General features: G+C 43.8%; 4 protein-coding genes across 4 annotated transcripts in view; all 4 read left to right on the top strand.

The window, feature by feature from the left end:
• The window catches only part of LOC128454495 (zinc finger protein GLI2), a 24536-nt gene extending 21163 nt beyond the window's left edge, over positions 1-3373 (top strand). Inside the window, exon 4 of the mRNA XM_053437910.1 lies at positions 3254-3373. Within this exon, the coding sequence (XP_053293885.1) occupies positions 3254-3373 (120 nt within the window). The remainder of the gene's footprint in view (positions 1-3253) is intronic.
• Positions 3031-6767, top strand: si:ch211-106k21.5 (uncharacterized). The gene is made up of 2 exons (XM_053437639.1): positions 3031-3401; positions 3474-6767. Exon 2 carries the CDS (start codon positions 3476-3478, stop codon positions 4691-4693), a length of 1218 nt encoding a protein of 405 aa, XP_053293614.1. The 5' UTR covers positions 3031-3401; positions 3474-3475; the 3' UTR covers positions 4694-6767.
• Positions 6768-8893: 2126 nt separating this feature from the next.
• best4 (bestrophin 4) lies at positions 8894-11479 on the top strand. The gene is made up of 9 exons (XM_053437911.1): positions 8894-9045; positions 9137-9237; positions 9314-9547; positions 10068-10222; positions 10347-10424; positions 10542-10694; positions 10776-10856; positions 10955-11109; positions 11203-11479. Exons 1-9 carry the CDS (start codon positions 8894-8896, stop codon positions 11477-11479), a joined length of 1386 nt encoding a protein of 461 aa, XP_053293886.1.
• Positions 11480-12056: 577 nt separating this feature from the next.
• On the top strand, positions 12057-18179 carry hectd3 (HECT domain containing 3). The gene is made up of 20 exons (XM_053437587.1): positions 12057-12168; positions 12507-12969; positions 13496-13749; positions 13849-13984; positions 14198-14319; positions 14492-14605; positions 14726-14808; positions 14905-15070; positions 15228-15309; positions 15468-15650; positions 15769-15821; positions 15924-16092; positions 16174-16287; positions 16385-16474; positions 16668-16874; positions 16961-17090; positions 17327-17401; positions 17560-17641; positions 17761-17832; positions 17953-18179. The coding sequence occupies exons 2-20, from the start codon at positions 12616-12618 to the stop codon at positions 18035-18037; spliced, it is 2571 nt and encodes an 856-aa protein (XP_053293562.1). The 5' UTR covers positions 12057-12168; positions 12507-12615; the 3' UTR covers positions 18038-18179.
• The last annotated feature ends 83 nt before the right edge of the window (positions 18180-18262 follow it).

Below are 18262 nucleotides of genomic sequence, written 5' to 3' on the forward strand. Positions count from 1 at the left end.
CAAACCCTCTAAGGTAATTTTTCTTCAGTTTTCGGTGTCTGTGCTCGGCCTGGCTCTGTTTGTGTACTTCATGATTAAATAAAGAAATGTGTTATAGCATGTTAAGATTAGCAGGGACACATACTGTAAGTGAAATGGCTGAAAGAGAATAAAACACATTTTCTTTCATGGACTGAACTGTAGATAAATACTTTATTGACCTTAAATGAATAGATTTTTTCATAATAATAAGTGAAACAAATAAGAGATTTAGACTTTTAATCAACACAACTTTAAGTTTTGGGACTCTCAGAAAATCTGTGTGTTCAGTGACGCTGTCGCTGACAATAACTTCGAGATATTATCTGATTTCAATCTGTACGAGAGGAGAATGGAGACCGTTATGCCAGAGGAAGCTCTGCAGCCAGGGAGGATGTAGCAACTCACATTGCTCGTGGGTGAGATCATCCATGTTCTTCAGATATAAACCTTACTCCTCTCTCTCTCTTACACACACAAAACACACACGCAGGCACACGCACACTCACACTCATTCATATCCTTGAAGGACTCGATCCAAGAGAAGACCCGTCTCTCTCATCAGCCCTGAGGCTCTGTGAAGTTTAATCACTGCCTCTTGTTTGTGTGTCATCTCACAAAAGCCAAAGATCCTCTCATCTCTCAGTGTTTCCAGTGAAAGGCTTGCGTCATAACTAATCTGCAGAATCCTCACGCGAGGCAGATTTTTCCAGCCGTCAGATACTGACCTGGGTTCAGATGAGAGCCGGACGTGACCTTTAGACGTCTGTTATCAGACTGAGATGAGAGTTTGACTCTGCAGGGGTCAAAGTGTCTCAGCTGCAGACGTCCAGGCTCCTGCACAAAACATTACATCATCCGAGCTTAGCTCAAGCAGAAGAGTGAGTATTTGGACCAAAGCATCAGGATCTCGATGCAAATGATATCTCACACAAATATATTCAGAGTTAGAGGATGTTCAGTGTTTTGCTCTATAAATAAACACAGTGCATTAAAGGGGTCCGGTCCTTTAAGCATGTTTAAAACAACTATCGTTGAGCAAAAGAGCAAAACAGGCTTAAAACAAAAATAAATGAAAAAAACAATACACACAAACACTAATTTTCCTTATCTTTTTAATTATATTATTATTTTGTCTGTTTAAGGGACAAACTTTCTCAACTGAAAACCTGCTGCTTATATAAAGTAATAAAAGACATTATAATTCTATTTATAGAACATAAATAGCCTTCACCCTCCTATTCTCTGCTTTATACTTTGGATGAATTAGATCTTTTCTACCTGCAGATAAAGATCGAGCATTTTTCTCCTTCAACAAACTTCCTGTATTTGTTGCTGCTGATATTTTAAGTCTGTGTTAGGAAATCAGCAGCTGGTCTTAAAAACAAAGAGAATTAAACCTCCTCTGTTTCCTGTGAGTCTCTTTTCATCCAGTGTTTTCATCCCTGTCTTAAAGGTTGAAAGTGATTTTTCCTTAACGAGAGCAGGTCAATAGTCCAGGACACAGATTCTTATTGAACCCTCATATTTGCAGAGGAGCGTCAATACTCATACTCAATATTCATTACATCATATGTCCCATTATCTCCCACATGGGCTCTGGTATCTGACCATGATTCATCAGAGCAAGTGGCCACACCTCATTACGTACCATGTTGTTTCATCTGCTCCAAATAACTATTGTTTCCATTATGGATTCATCTGCCAAACGTGATCTCATCCCTGTTCGTTTATAAATCATTTGCTCTGTTAAACAGTTTGTTTTAAATAGGGAAATTAGACTTTTTGAATATTTTGTTTTCTATCGTAAACAATATAGAAAACCAGCAAATGTCGGTATTTAATCGATTAGTTAATTATCAGACATGTTAACTTTCTTTTATTCTTCTCAAGGTTTCTTGTTGTGATGAGATTTGTGAGTGAATATGATTATTTTGGGGGATCAGGTCTGTTCCATCACTAAGAGGCTCCAGCTGCCACAGTCCTCTTCAGCCCTCCACTGAAGAACTGAGCCTGTTGTTGGGGACTGGGCACATTCCTGCCTCTGTTGTGGGTGATGATGATGATGATGATGGTGATGATGATGATGATGATGATGATGATGATGATGATGATGATGAAGTCCACTGAACTCTGTCTCTGCTTCACGTGCAAGTGGGAAACACATGCGCTGTTTATGTCGACCACACGTTCTGTTTTGTTCAGGCAGCGTCACCCAAGTGCACAGAGAGTTTAGGAACAACTGACCAGCGATCAGTTGTTTTGTGTCTCAGAGGGAGGAGCTTCCTAAATGTTGTCGTGTCACGAACTGTGAACCAGACTCACGTTAGAAATGAAACCTGAGACGAGTCACATTTCAACTGACTTGAATCTTCTCATTTTTTTCTAATCTTCATTTGTGTTTTCATGTTTTCAGCTTTTGGTCTTGTTGTTTTTTTTTGCACGAACTCAATCTGACACGTTTACATGATTCAGAGAGACAGAGAGAAAAAGTAAAGTCTAGTTAAGATTATTCTCAGTGCATGTTACCATCTATTGATAATGCATCCATACTATTCATACAAATACGTCATGGTAGAATTTACAGGTTTCCTTTTTATGTTTTCAATTTCTTTTGACTCTTTTGACTGATATACATTTACTTATATGGGAGTAAGATATAAGGTCTGATTATCAGAGTCAGACAATATTAATCTAGATAATGTTGCTCCTTGGTGGTAATTTTAGAGCTGCAATGAAGTGTGCACCTCTAAATAATCAACATACGCATTGTTAAATCTTTTGTAATCAATTTAAGGATTGTGTTTGTGTTTTTAAACTGTTTACAGACTTTTAATCCACACTACATTAATATATACAGCTAAAGAAGAATGTTGTGGAGTGATCACAGGTTGAGTGTTTTCATATTGATCCAAGATTCTGGCTTTAACTCGGTCAAATAAGATTTTATGTTTGGAGTACTCATCTTAAACTGAAGCAGTTGAAATGCTTTACAGAGTGAGAGAGGATTAAATCCCATGTAGTGTTTACAGTCAGATAATAGATATATGACAAGTAGAAAAAGGTCGGATGAGTTGTGACCTGACAGATCTCTTGGCTCGGTATATAAAAACCACTGAAGCTGGTTTGTCTCCAGCTTTACCATCGATCAATGTTTGTTTAACTCCCTCATGACAGTTAACGGCGCAGCCTGTTAACACCGAAGTCACAGCGACATCTGTTTCTTCTCCTGCAGCCAAACACTGGACTCCTGATCCCCGGTGACCGGCGTCACCATGCCTACTCCCACCATCCTCAGGGCAACCAGGAGTCCTCGGAGAAGCTGTTAGGTTCACAGGCGTCGAGGCGTCAGTGAGCGGATCAGCACTGACACCAGGAGGCAGGTAGGACCGAGGGAGAAGCTCGATTCTGACCTGATAAACCAGCTTTTTTTCTGACTGTGCTTCCTGTTTCAGAGATGGTTTCCCAGTGGAGTCTCCTGCTGATCTTCACACTGCAGGTGAACAAGGGACTGGTTTTCGGATGCGTGTGTCCAGCAGCCACCTTTTTGTCCCAGTTCCCCTCTGAGGTTCCTGCTGGCGTCTGCTGCCTGAACTACTCTGGTTCCGCTCTCAGCCACGTGCACTGGTCTGTGTTTACCAATGAGACAAACATAGAGACAGTGGATCTGTCCAACTGTAACATCAGCTCTGTTGATGTGAGCGGCAGGGAGGCCTCCACCCTGCAGAAGGTGGACTTGGCTCATAATAGATTAACCACGTTGCCGAGGGGGTTTCTGTCCGGCCAGCCCAGCCTGATGGAGCTGGACCTGAGTGGGAACCTGCTGCAGGAGCTCCCTGAGGGTTTCCTCCAGGACTCTGACGGCCTCCAGACGCTGCACCTTCAGGGAAACCAGCTGCGCCTCCTTCCCAAGTCCGTGCTGCAGAGACCAGGTCTGCAAAGGCTAGAGCTGGAGGGGAACCCCTGGGACTGCTCCTGTTTGCTCCTGGAGGCGCTGGAGGGAGGCATGAAGGCCAACAGGACCACCAAGCTGCAGGATCTGGTGAGCAACATGACCTGCGCCTCTCCGGCTCACCTGGCCGGCAGGAACGTGTGGTCAGTGAGGATCGGCAACGTGTGCCGCCCCGCTGGCCTCACCGCACTCTTCATCGTGCTCCCACTCCTCATCCTCGCCGGCTTGGTGCTGTGCTGGTGCTGCGGGAGGAAGAGGAGGAAGAAGGAAGCTCCTGTGTTCAGTCCCTCCAAGAAGAAGGCGTCCAACTCCACCAGCAACGGCCAGAAACATCTCAGCAAGCATCCGCCTGCAGCCGCTGAGCAGAGAGAAGCTGGAAGCGGCAGCGGCGGTGAGGGGATTCTGAAGAACCAGCTGCTGCTACGTCCGGCATCCGCCCTTCTGGGCAGCACCAGGGACATCTATGAGGAGGTGGAGATCAAGCTGGGCTCAGTGGAGTCGCTGCCCTGCTCCAGCTCCACGGAGGGGAAGCAGGGCCCCCAGGAGCCCGACGGGGTCAGCAAGACGGAGCTGGACACGGTCAGTGTGACGGAGGTGATGAAAGACTCGTCCGACAGGGAGAAGGCCTACATGACCCAGTCCACTGAATACTACAGCCTGGTTCCAGGCATCGAGCTGGAGGACTCGGACCACGGAGACTACGAGAACGTCGACCTCTCGTGACACCATCTTAAAGGACGAGCTCCACATTGTAGGAAGTGGAACTATTAGCTTTTCCTGCTGAGCTCCATGTAAAGATCATCCCCATCACATGTTTGTGGTAAAGTGTTTTTAACTCCATTGCTTGTTTAGTTGTAATATTTAATTTTATACAAATACAAATATTTTGAAGCCATGTTTTTGAGGCCTTTAAGTAGCCTAGCTTAGCATAATGACAACATGGGAAAACTAAACTCGAACTGCCCAAATTAAGAAAATGATAAATTAATGTCTCAATGTATCTCAGTCCATCAAATTAATTGTAACACTTTTTTAATGCCACATTAATTAATTTAAAAGTCAAGAAAAAAAACATTTTAAACTTTTTAATAACTTCTAAGACCATGATTCGCCAAAGAATTATGATTAAAGTTACAGTGGCTAGCTTGCTAATTGTCAATAAGCTAGCTCAGGGGTCGGTGAGTCACGCTAGCTGTTTCCCCCTGCTACCAGTCTTTATGCTAAGCTAAACTGGTCATCTACCGGCTTCATACGAACTCACAGACAATGAGAATCGCACTGGTTGTGTGCATGTGTGTGTGCGTGTGTACGTGTATGTGTGTGTGTGTCAGTAAAAGCTGTGGACACAGGGACAGCGTGGTCCTAACCCACTGTGGTATCACAATGTAAGAGGAAGTGATTTAATCCACAGCTTTTCCTGTGGGACCTGAGGTGACGCACTGACTGTTTGAAAGAGGCCCACCTCTTCTCTCTGGAAAACAACCAAACGCCACCATTTGTGGGTTTTTTCCAGTTTAACACCATGAAAACCTGAACTTAATGTATCGAGTCTGCAAAGAACAGGACGTGTTCTCTCCTTTAACGCTCCCATATGCAGGTCTCTGGTTTCTCATACAGGAAGTTCTGGATCCAACTCATCCAGCAGAAGCTGCCCAACTAGAAATATAGGTGAACAATGACTAACCCCATCAGTATGTCCACGGTTCATTTGATAGGAAACGTGGAATGTGAAGCTTGGGTGGGAAGTCTACATTTATATACGTCATTGTCTAAGCAAGTATAGCAGGTCTGAATCCTGCTGGTGCTTTGAGGCGCAAACTAAAATGGAGAAGAACCCGACACTGAACCAATCATCATGAAGACGCAGACACTTGTTATCTGAGACTGTGGAGAAGTGACGGAGGTCTCACTCTCACACTCACTGGCTTTCAGAGCTGATTGGTTTGTGTTCGGTGAGACGGAGGCAGCGAGGGTGCAGCGAAGGGCGTGGAGCTTCCTGGAATTTAGAAGACAGGGGAGTATGTTCCAGACGGGTTTGCACATATTTTCCATCAAAGCCTCAAATATTAAACATTTTTAAAGGTTCACTCCAAATGTCACAAAGCATTTTGGTCAAAAGATGACCTGACAAATGAGGGAAAAGTTGAGATTTCTGCATAGATATCTTGAAAGATTTTCTTTTCGTATGTAATTTGAGAGGAAATCTGGGGTTTTATCTTCCAGGAGGACATTTACTAAACTCTGCAACTCGATGGTGCTCAGCCCTGTTGGACCTTTTGACGTGTTGCAAGATAATTGATGTTTAAAGGTTAAAACTAAATTTCAAGAAATTTAAACAGCCCTCAGACGTCGTTCATCGCACTTCCACTGCTTTAACCTGCTTTGTTCACCTGCTGGAAGTGAAAGGTCACTTTCTGCTTCTTGTGTCTGAAATCAAGGTCTCATTGTTTAAAAACTAACATGATTTGATGGTTTATAAGAGCAGAGATTTAATTATTAATACCATAATTAATTTCTGCCAACAGACACTGGATCTTTAATATTGAGTGGTGAGGGACTCGTGACCTCAGTGTTTCCAAAATCCCGGGATTGGAAAAGTGAAATAAGGCATCGTTTTATTTTATAGACACAGTAACTTGAATGACTCCTTCGTGTAAAAAGAAAATGTGTGAACTGCTACAACATGTAATAAAAGCATTGGTTTTATGTTTGTACTGACAGATGCACTCTCGATTGTTTTTAAATGCAACAGCTTTAAATATCATCGAAAGATTAATAAATGCTTTTTACTTTCAAAGATTTCTTCTTCACGTTGATGATCAACACAACAAACTGTGTCGTGAAGATTCACTGCTCCAGATCCTTTTTACTTAATCTGTCTCCGTGCCCCCCCCCCCCCCCCCCCCCGCTCTGTCTGCCCCCACAATGACCAGGTCGGCCCCGGCTACCTGAAATCCTCCTTCTCCTTCGAGCTCTGATTTCACTCACCGTGGGAAGTTGTAATTAGTGCATTGGGTTACCAGAGGGATCAGCGCGGAGCTGCTCTGGCCGACCAGTTCTCAGAGGATTCCAGGCCCACGACCAGTATCCAGTGGCTGGGGGCAGGAAATGACTGTTGTTGGAGGAGCCATGGATTTAAATCTGGGAGTGAATTTCATCTCGATCGAGATCACAGAGCGACCATTGTCCTCTCATCTGATACACACAAATCACACTCAGATATCGAAAGGGGAAATATTTCCTGAAATGAAATAGATTCACTCAGATATGAAACAAAGTTTTAGAGCAATAATAAACTAAATAAACACTTTTTAGATGATCAGCGCTTCTACTGGTTAGAAACATTGTAAATAAACTTTAAACATGTTACTTGTGTAGTTTTCTGTCAGTATAAGTAACTTTGGGCGTCTTTGTTTATGAGATAAATACAGAAAGTGAAGCTTGAAGCCTGGAGCCCATGCGTCACACCACAAGAGCGCCATCTAGTGACCAGAATGGAAATTAACATTTACAAGGTACACATAAAGAATATATAGAGAACATTTTCGTGGCTCATGTATAAAACAGCTGATAATAAGTGCAACAAACAGTGAGGCTCGTCAGTGTCCTGCAGCTGAGTGACACGTACAGAGGGCAAAGAGGGAAGTCCACAGTGATGGAGGACAGATGACGGCCTCATAAACATCCAGTCAGGGCAGAGCAAACAGAGACAGACCATAAAACACAGCTGGTAAGAAATAAAAGAGTCAGATTTACAGTGGACATCTCTGACCATGTGAAAGACAAACAATGATGGGAGGACAGCAGTCAATGACAAAGGCTGAGAGACATGTGGGACGGCCCTTCTGTCCATCCACCGTCAATCAACCTGCCTGCGAGAGATGTTTAGTTAAACTGTAAATAACAGTGTGTGATTTGTTTGGTTGTCTAAAGCAGGGCCGTTCTATTGGCTGAGATAACAGACAGTTATTTATATATAGTTAATTTTATAGCTCATGTGAAGAATACATATATACCCAAAAACCTGGATGTATTTGAATGTCTAGAAATAATTTATATAAAATACACCTCTTAAATATAAATATGTCTATTACATAGGCAACAGAATAAAACACAGAGATTTAAAGGCATGAAACAGGCTGATAATAAATGTTATTATATATAAATTACAGCAATGAAATAACATTAGATTCTTTAGATGCTTTAAAATAAATAAACCATAGATAACCATAAATAAGTTGCTTATTTATATTTCCTTGTTGAGATCTTTGAGAAAACTGCTGTAATTGTTATTGCTATTAATAAGAGTAAAAAGCTATTTATACCTCCAAAGTATTTCTGCATTCACAGGAAGAAATCAATTATTTTAAACTTCTTCTTTTATATATATTTTTTTAAACTTTGATGTGATGGACATTATCATCTGACATATTCTAGAGCAAACAATTCATTGATTAAACAATAAAATAATATGTAGAGTAATAAATGATTAGATAATGACAAGCCCACAAATAGCATGCTTAACTTGGACACAGCATAATCAATCAACAATATAAATCAATCAATAATCAATCTTATATAATATCTGGAAACCTCCACCAAACTTCATACAGAGGTAACTTCCATGCAGTATCAGTACCTGTAGGTGTGTATCTCTTTACACACGAGGTTCCCAGGTAGTAAATCTAAAATGTTAATTTATAGCTGCACAGCAGAGAAGTTTAAATTTAACCGAGCAGACGAAGAACTTCTCTTCCCAGCGCTCGACACACACCTGCATCACAGGTGAGACACATCGGGACTTCTTTCTTTATCAGTTATGCATTTTATAAAATGGTTTTAGTAATATGATCTATCAAAAACTGCCAACATTTTCAACATGTATTTTAAACCTTTTGCAGGGACAGTCTGAGCAGAGTGAACATGACGGTCTCTTACACCCTGGAGGTGGCCAACGTGAGCTTCGGAGGTTTCTCCAAGCTGCTGTTCAGATGGAGAGGAAGCATCTACCGGCTGCTTTACAAGGATCTCCTGGTTTTCTGTGGCGTTTATCTGTTTTTCAGTTTTTTTTACAGGCAAATAAAATCACTTTTAATGGTTTTCATTCTGCAAATCATGATCAGGATTTGAGTGTTTGTGTCTTTTACTGTTTTATGTGCTTCACAGGTGTCTCCTCACCCCAAAGCAGCAGGACCTGTTTGAGCGGATCGCCCTTTACTGTGACCAGTTCACCAACACCAACTTCATCCCAGTTCTATTTGTACTGGGTAAGATGTGACTGAAACAAGTGAAATGAGAAGACACTGCAGGTCCCCTTATTTTATTTTGTTCTATCTCTTCCAGGTTTCTATGTGACCCTGGCCTTCAATCGGTGGTGGGGTCAGTACACCAGCTTCCCGCTGCCGGACAACCTGATGATGGTGGTGTCTGGAAACGTCCACGGGGCCGACGAGAGGGGGCGTCTGCTGCGGAGAACGCTCATGAGATACGCCAACTTGTCCTCAGTCCTTATTCTCCGCTCCATCAGCACCAGAGTTCACAAACGTTTCCCCACGTTGAAGCACATCGTGGAGGCTGGTGAGACTTTTACTGTTTTACTCATTTCATAACATTAAAAACTCACACAGGGACAAAGCCTGATTGCATTTGAACATTCGTAAAGAGTCTCTCAAGTAATATTCCTTTAAGATATCATAATTAAATGATTAAAGTACCTTATCTTTGTAGTGTCTATAGCTTGGGGAGTGATTCAACTCTTTTAGGGTTGCAATTAACAAAAATTTCTAAATAACTAATCTATATGCAGACTACAGTCTCTGTCCGATATATTCAATTTACTCTCTTGTTGAGCAAAAGGAGTTGGAACCATCAATAATATGCAATTTTGGCTTGAGATTACCAGACTATTAAAATGGAGGCAAATAATTTTCAATCAATCAATCCGTTTGCAGCTCTGCTTGCTTCATGCATAAGTTTTAATTGTTTTGCTAAATATACAACTTTCCCGTTTACTCTTTTATGAAATTCAAACTCTATGAATGATGAATATCTTTTTGTTTTTCACATCTGATGATCCACACGTCTGATCTGTGTCCAGGATTCATGACGACACCAGAGCTGGAAAAGTTTGAGTCGCTGCACTCGGATTTCAACAAGTACTGGATGCCTCTGACGTGGTTCTCGAACCTGGCGTCCAGAGCCCGAGAGGAGGGACGCGTGAGGGACGACATCGCTCTGAGGCTCCTGATGGATGTGAGGGATTCTGCACGAGAACAGAGCAACTATACAAACTCTATCTTATAAACTACCAATAAGAAGATATATATTGTAACTGTACTGTAACTTTATATCGTTAACTGCTCTACTGTGTTTGCAGGAGCTTAATAACTACAGAGCCAAGTGCAGCCTCTTGTTTCACTATGACTGGATAAGCATCCCTCTGGTTTACACCCAGGTAGGAAGAGCCATGGACCCCAGAGTATTTTACTTCTACTTGAAGTACTGCAGTATCTATGGGTTTAGTAAAACATCTTTGTTTGAGATGCAGTTGTCCTTGTTCACCTGTGTGCAGGTTGTTACTATCGCCGTTTACTCGTATTTCGGCTTCTGCTTGATTGGCCGACAATTCCTGAACCCAGAGAAGGGATACAAGAATCACAACCTGGACATGTACGTCCCTGTTTTCACTCTGCTGCAGTTCTTCTTCTACACCGGCTGGCTCAAGGTAACACAGCACGTCCACGGGTCAACGGTCAGATTTAGATTGTTGTGATCAGAGTGACTTCATTGTGTTTCCTTTCGGCAGGTGGGGGAGTTGATCATCAACCCGTTTGGAGAAGACGATGATGACTTTGAAACCAACCAGCTGATCGACCGAAACATTCAGGTTTTACCCCCTCAGGGTTTCTCTCCATTACAACCACTGTAAACATCTGGAATAAGTCCTCACTGGACTCATTTCAGTTCTCTCCCTCTCTCCTGTAGGTGTCCATGCTGGCAGTGGACGATATGTACCAGAACCTGGCTCCACTTGAGAAGGACAAGCACTGGGCCCAGAGCCATTTCTCAGTCCCTTACACTGTGTCCACAGCAGCAGAGACTCTCACACCAGCTTTCAAAGGCTCCACATTTGACATGAGGTTCATTCTTTTTCCCTTTTATATCTCATCCCTTGTGTCCAGTCCAGAAAGAGAGCGAAGAACCTGAGCTTTGACTTTCTCCCATGTTTCCAGGATGAGTGCGGAGGATCTGGAGATTCACCAGCCTGCAGACACTCCAGTAAAGAAACAGTGTTTACTTCTTAAAGGCTCTCAGGCTGATGGAGCCGATGGTTTCCTGCAGAGGGCTAAAGGAAACCGTGGTGGGAGCCTCCCTTCTCTGGTGGATGTCTCATCACAGCCGAACGAGGAGGAAGATGTGGATGATCCTCTTGAAGGAGACGTCACTGCAAAATACTACAAAGAGCAAGAAATGACACTGATTAAAGTTCCAGTGGGAAATAACCAGTGAAGTTAACCTGACATGTAGCTCCATGTTGTATCTTGGTACCTGTGCTGCAACCACACTATATATTAAATATATATTGTTGTTTATTTTTTTCAAATGAACAAAAATGTAATTTTGAAATTAAACATATTTGGTGTTATTGTGCACTGAATGCATAACAGCACAAACTCATTTGGTTATTGGTGTCTGTGTTTTGATCCCTTTCACCCACATCAATCATTACTGATTCCTACTCTGAAGAAGAATAACTTCTAGTTAAACTTAAACTTACATAAATATCCTTATAATGCATGAAACTGTACATACTATTATTTATGTATTTGTTATTTGGCTGCATGATGTGTTCAATCTTCAAAATACACACTGTAATAGCTATAGACTGCTTTTAGGACACGTGGTGCTGCTTTTATTCTGAAGAGCACAAACATTCTTCATCAAATCAAAACTGTGAAAAGTCAAATGGAGCCAAAATAGACATTTGTTAAAAAACACGGTGACTTAATACAACTTTTTAAGTGTTGCTGACTTTGTTCAAATGATGATAACAACTCCGAGACTTTTATTCTGACACACACAGACACACGACGGGAGGCAGAGAGGGTCAAACGGCGTCTTCCGCGTTGTGAGATCAGTGAGAAACCCTCAAACAGCGACAGACGAGCTTCTCCTTCAGATCCTCGACTCCAGAAAAGGTGAAGTTCACACGTCTCCTCCCGTCACCGACGGTCTGAGCTCACGAGCTGCGTCAGTTGTTCGTCTCTGAGCAGATTCAACTTGTTCAGCTGCAGTTGTGTTTGCTAGCAGGCTAACACTTAGCCACCATGCTAACGCTAGCTGGCTCACTCCTGGCGATAAGAAGGAAACTTTTCCGGCTTTATCAGTGAACTTTGACCCCTGATAAGCTTCGGCTTTGACCCCTTTGGACTCTGGAGACGACGTCACACGCGAACCATCCCCGCAGAGTTGGATTTGTGTTCATCGAAGCTTCTGATTTCACGAATGTTCGCTTTTGTTTTGGTTTGTTTGACAGAAGCGTCCAGGGTAATGGTGTGATGTCAGCTGACGCCCCCTTCCTGCCACTGCTGAGCTGCTGACTGTCACCACCTTCATCACCTCCATCCATCCTCCTCCTCATCATCATGACCCTGGGAGACAACCCTCACCTGCTGCTCGGCAGGATCCGCTTCCTGAACCGCTGCATCGAGAGCTTCCGGAGGAGCGAGCCGGTGCCGGAGAGTCTGTGCTACGTGCCCCGAGAGGTGTGCTACAAAATCTGCAAGGACTCGTCGGCCACCTCCGGAGCCGCCTCGGGAGCGTCTGCAGGCGGATCCGGGGCCGGTAAGACTCTGGTCCCGGTCTATGAGAGTCCCCATCAGGTCCCACACAGCAAGAGGACGTGCAAGTACAACATCGAGCCCAAGAAGGGGACGTGTATCCGGACCACAGGGGAAGAGTACTGCAACAGCCAGGGCCTGTGGGTGAAACTCAGCAAGGTACCAACCGGCCTGGTTCCTGTCACACCATCAGCACCACACTCAAGATTTAATGCTACACAACAATCAAAGCATAACACATAACATGAACACCAACGCATAACAAGAACACAAACACATACACCCCCCCCCCCCCCCCCCCTAGAAAACATAACACACTTCTGTGGATGTCAAATACAGAATAAACACAGAATAAAATGAAATACAGTAAAAACGAGTACAAATAGAATAGGATGTGCAGCGCTTAAAATACAATACAAGTCAGTGGTAGTTATTGCTTTGCGTTCATTTCCTTGGGTAACAATTCTATTACTACACAATAAAATACTACATTACAAGTAAATCCCTTCTCTGTAAATTATACTTAGATATAGATCTGTTTCTGTAAGTATTTTTAGGAGAACTCCGGTAAGCGCTGAATTTTATGAAGCCCCATGTCTTCTGCTTGTTCATTTTATATACATATATATATTATCGTATTATTAATCTGGGGGGTGTTGACATATTGATCCATCTGTGTTTCCAGGAGCAGCTGGAGGAGCACCGTCCAGGTCAGGAGTTGGAGGAAGGCTGGATCATGGTGTGTAAACACACGGAGGGAGGCGACAGGCTGGTGCCGGTGGAGTCACTGGAGACCGTCAGCAGGCAGCAGCAGCTCTTCGGCTACGACCACAAGCCCTGCAACCGGTGGGAGCAGGTGGTGGATGTGGAGAACGCGCTCTACATCGGAGCCAAGCCCAAAATCGCTGAGTGCGACAACGCCGCCGTCCAGAAGTTAAGGTGAGACAGTTTGTGTGAAGTCAAATGAAAGTGTGGAGACCTGTTGGGAGGTTTTTTCTACAGCAGCAGGTTGTGATGTCTTTCCCTCGAATCCTCCAGGTATGTCCCTCCCACCTGGACGTATGAATGTGACGAGGACCTGGTGCACTACTTCTACGACCACATAGGGAAGGAGGATGAGAACCTGGGGAGTGTGAAGCAGTGTGTGACCAGCATCGATGTCTCTTCATGCTCGGTTAGTCACAAATGGGCTGCTGGCTTTTTTCTTTTCTTTGGATTGAAATGTTGAAGCTGTTCACATTTTTCAAGACACAGATCTTAGAATAAATCAAAGTGTATTAAAGTCATAGTCTGTTGGTCTCTCCGGCAGCTGTCAATCACAATGTTTCACACACAAACATCTAATTAAAACCTAACTGATCAGAAACCCCCTGGTGTGTGTTGACAGGAGGATCCCAGTGGAGGAGCGAGCTGTCTGACTGATGGCGACACGGAAACGTACTGGGAGAGCGACGGCGTGCCGGGACAACACTGGATCCGGCTGCACATGAAGAGAGGCACTGTGGTGAAGTAAGAAGCCGCTGAGCAACAAAACAAATTCAAACTAACTTAAGTGTTTTTAATGTTAATTATTATCCAAAACCCGAGCTGGCTGTATTTACACACTTCTCGATGTCTGCTGTCGACCTTGCTTTGCCAAGTGAGACGTCTCATTCCTTTGTTTCTTCACTTCTCTCTCCAGTAAGCTGATATTGACGGTGGACTCCACAGACGACAACTACATGCCCAAGAGAGTCACGGTGTTCGGAGGAGAGGGAGACAGCTTGAAGAAAATGAGTGATGTCACCATAGACGAGTAAGACTCTGGAAAAAATATATAATTTTCATTAAAAGCTCTTTGGGTCTCGCAGCTCATGCTTCAGTAGATGTGATACTTTCAGGTGTTTTCAAACCTCTGCTCTGTCTCTGCCTCTAGTAACCTGATAGGAGAAGTGTGTGTACTGGAAGACATGACATCCCACCTGCCTGTCATTGAAATTCGAATTGAGGAATGTAGAGGTAATGCATTTTTTATGTTTGTACATATTTAGGCAGACACTTCCTTTTTGATTTTAACACTTTTAATCTGTCTTTCTCAACCCTTTGCTCCGGAAGATGAGGGAATAGACGTCCGGATCCGGGGCTTGAAGATCAAGTCGTCCTGTGAGAGGGACTTGGGTCTGAACGCTGATGTTTTCCAGTCCTCTAACCTGGTGCGCTACCCCCGTCTGCAGGGCACCGAGCCGGACGTCCTGTATCGCAGAGCCTTAGTCATCCAGAGGCAGGTCCACGTTCATCATATTGCCAGTGTCTGCAAGGCTCAGAAAAATATGTGCAGTTCACGTCACAATGGTTTCAGAAATTTTATAGATTTTTTTTTATTCAAGCAACAAGCAAATCTCTAAGTTAGTTGTGGTTGTCTCTGTCTCACTCTGCAGGTTCATCTGCCTCCTGGACAGTGTGCTCCCACACGTGGTGCCAGCCTGGGACTACAGCATGGGAACCTTTAACCAGATCAAAGTGAGTTAAAATATAAGAGCAGCCATAATATTTGTTCTTTTCCACCAGTTTTATTATCAATACACAGAGAGGGTTTACCCTGGGTGGCCTTTATTAAATGACTGTGTTCCTTCAGTTTAGATTTTTTTTAAACCTGTGTCTTCTCTGTCGCCCTCTAGAGTATAAAGCAGTTCCTGCTGCTGTCGAAGCGCCGCTCAGCCCTCATCACTCAGTGCCTGAAGGACTCTGAGACCAGTAAACCAAACCTCATGCCCCGACTCTACATCAACAGACGTCTGGCCATGGAGCACAAAGACAACCCGTCTCTGGACCCCACCTCCAAGAGTGCTGTGCTAATTCAGGTAACAACGAGACTCACAGACTGTTGACCTGAAAAGTCAACACTGAGAAACTTAATATTTTACTCTTAAACACTGAGATGGATCAATATAAATAAGTTATTATTTTTTTTCCTTGCAGGTGTATGAAGGCCTCAAGCCATCAGACAAATTTGAGAAGATTTTGGATTATAGGTTTGTATTTGTTTATCACTGCAGATATTTCTTTTCTGAGAATGTCTGTTAGTTGAGGGCAATAAAATCTACATCTTCAATCTTTCGTGTTGTACCTGTCAGGTGGCCGGCTAGCTACGACCAGTGGTGGGAGTGCAAGTTCATCGCAGAGGGAATCATTGATCAGGGTGGTGGATTTCGGGACAGCCTGGCCGACATGTCTGAGGAGCTGTGCCCGAGCTCAGCCGAGTGTCCGATGCCTCTGCCATTCTTCTGCCGCACATCCAACCAGGTGATCATCGCTGCTTGCACACTGTCACGACTCAGACTGGATGTGGCGTCTTTCTTAAACTTTCCTTCGCTGCTCCCTCAGGGCGCCTTGGAAGCCAAAGATTATTACGTCCCCAACCCATCCTGCAAAGAGTTCCACAAGTACGAGTGGATCGGTCAGATCATGGGAGCTGCTCTCAGAGGAAAGGATTTCTTGGTGAGTGATGCTCTCTCTCCACCCACTCCAGGTTGTTTGCATTGTTTGAATGCGTAGACTTGGTTTTCTGACTTTGTTGTGTGTGTGATCCCTGCAGGTCTTGGCTCTGCCTGGGCTGGTGTGGAAGCAGCTGACTGGGGAAGCCATCACCTGGACTAAAGATTTCCCTGCTGTAGACTCAGTTCTGGTGAGGACATGGAAATTATCTATAGCTGCTCAACATTCAATCAATCAACCCTGTGTCTCAGCAGAGTAGATTACCTTTTACATTTCTCTGAAGTTTCATTGTCTAACTAAGACACCAACCTGCTGCACCCTCCTATTTGTTGAGTCTTTGTGTCACGTTAAATATGTGTGTGTGTGTGTGTGTGTGTGTTCAGGTAAACTTGCTGGAGGCCATTGAGAACATGGACCAAGCGACGTTTGAGTTCCGGTTTGGGGAGGAGCTGGTGTACACCACCCTGCAGAGCGATGGCCAGATGGTGGATCTCATCCCTGGTGGCAGTAACGTGGCCGTGCGCTACGAGGACCGCAGCGAGTTCGTCCGCCTGGTGCAGAAAGCTCGGCTGGACGAGAGCAAGAAGCAGGTCAGACTTCAGTATGCTGACACTTTGTCTTCCAGTATAATGCAACTTGGAATGTGGTAAGACTTAGTTTATCGTGTGTGGTGCAGATTGCAGCCATGCAGGCGGGGCTGCTGAAGGTGGTTCCTCAGGCGGTGCTGGACCTGCTCACCTGGCAGGAGGCGGAAAAGAAAGTGTGTGGAGACCCAGAGATCACTGTGGAAGCCTTGAGACGACTCAGTGAGTGTCCAGATGTTTCATTTAATCACACATCTGTCGGGATGTCCGTCTGTTCCACTAAAGTTAACCATCAATTGAGTTAACATGAAACATTGCAGAGACTTTTACTGTCGGTGATGAATCCATGTGACTTTTGGGAACATGGTGAAATGGCAACGACAAAGTTTAATCACACAAGATGTTCAGGTCTCTGCATCATTGTTATAAAACCAGAGTGTTGTTTCCATCTCCACCAGCACGATATGAAGACCTGGAACAAAATGACGGCCGGGTGCAGTACTTGTGGGAAGCGCTGACAAACTTTACCAATGGTCAGTTCATTGTTTATTTGCTCTTCGCAGTATTGAATATCCTAAACATATTGGTCTATTTGTTGTGATGAAATAAACAGCAGCTCTCTGCATCACTGTGGAGATGAGGAGGCTGAACTGTGTGTGACTGACTGTGTTTTCATATTTTGTGTCCTCAGAGGATCGCAGCCGGTTTCTGAGGTTTGTAACTGGGAGAAGTCGTCTTCCTGCGCCGATCTACGTCTTTCCTGACAAGCAGGGGTGAGCACTCCTACATCTCAAAACACAGACAATACAGAATTCTGTTCATTTAAAATGTATCATGGAACATTATGCTTTTAGTTTATGTATTTTTTTATGTTTTCTGTTTCCTGACTCAGCTCTGAAACGACAGATTCACTTCCACAGTCCTCCACATGTTCCTCCACTCTTTATTTACCCAACTATCCCAGGTATAGCAATGTGTACTGCTGTGTTTATGACGTACCAGTGGCTGTTATCCTAAAGTTTACATTAAAATGACAGTGAGGCATTATGAAGGGGATAACTGTCTGATCACTTCTGTCCTGCAGTGCAAAGGTTTGTGAGGAGAAGCTGCGTTACGCTGCGTACAACTGTGTGGCCATCGACACAGACATGAGCCCCTGGGAGGAGTGATCTCTGCTGCTCCACTGAATGAACTCTGCTCACTTTACAAATCACTGATGAATGCAGATCGCTTGCTACGCTGATCACCATATCTACACAATTGCCAATTTAATCTATGCTGTATATAAATAAAGAAATATATGGAAACATGGAGATTGTTTTAATGACGTTTTGTGGATGAAACATGAAATTTGCTTTTACAAGTTGTGACAGGTTTGACAATGTCAGTGGCGC

The sequence above is a fragment of the Pleuronectes platessa genome, chromosome 13 (genome assembly GCF_947347685.1).
Source record: "Pleuronectes platessa chromosome 13, fPlePla1.1, whole genome shotgun sequence".
Taxonomy (NCBI): Eukaryota; Metazoa; Chordata; class Actinopteri; order Pleuronectiformes; family Pleuronectidae; genus Pleuronectes; species Pleuronectes platessa.